This window comes from Meleagris gallopavo, chromosome 3, assembly GCF_000146605.3.
Source record: "Meleagris gallopavo isolate NT-WF06-2002-E0010 breed Aviagen turkey brand Nicholas breeding stock chromosome 3, Turkey_5.1, whole genome shotgun sequence".
NCBI lineage: Eukaryota > Metazoa > Chordata > Aves > Galliformes > Phasianidae > Meleagris > Meleagris gallopavo.
Window position 1 is genome coordinate 44,814,242 of NC_015013.2, and position 419 is coordinate 44,814,660.

General features: G+C 61.3%; 1 protein-coding gene across 1 annotated transcript in view; it reads right to left on the reverse strand.

Moving 5' to 3' along the window:
* LOC109366928 (guanine nucleotide-binding protein G(s) subunit alpha-like) overlaps positions 1–413 on the reverse strand; it is an 8,643-nt gene extending 8,230 nt beyond the window's left edge. The window contains exon 1 of the mRNA XM_031552850.1: positions 5–413. Within this exon, the coding sequence (XP_031408710.1) occupies positions 5–171 (167 nt within the window). The 5' untranslated portion in view covers positions 172–413. The remainder of the gene's footprint in view (positions 1–4) is intronic.
* Positions 414–419: the final 6 nt, after the last annotated feature.

A 419-nucleotide genomic window follows, 5' to 3' on the forward strand; every position in this document is an offset into this window, starting at 1 on the left:
CTGCCCTGCCCTGCCCTGCCCCGCCGCCTTACCCAGCAGAAGCAAGCGGTGCGTCGCTTTGTAAGCCAGCCGCTCCTTCTGCAACTGCTTCTCTATTTTTTTGTTGGCTTCTCGCTGCGCTTTCTCATCGATACGCTGATCCTCCGTTTTGCTGTTGCCCAGACACCCCATCGCCGCCGCTCGGGAGGGATGTCAGGCTGCTGCCTGCGCGCACTGGGGTCTTACGGGGGGAAAGGGGAAGGGGGCGGCGAGGAGCAGGCTTTAAATCCCGATATCTCCGCGGCGCTCTCTCTTCGCTTCTTCCCCCCGCTTTGCTCAAATAAAATGGTCTCTGGCCGCGCTCTGATCAAAACAGAGTTTGTTTGTTTTCCTCCCCGAGAGGGATGCGAGGGGCCGAGGTGGCCGCGCCGAGCCGGGAG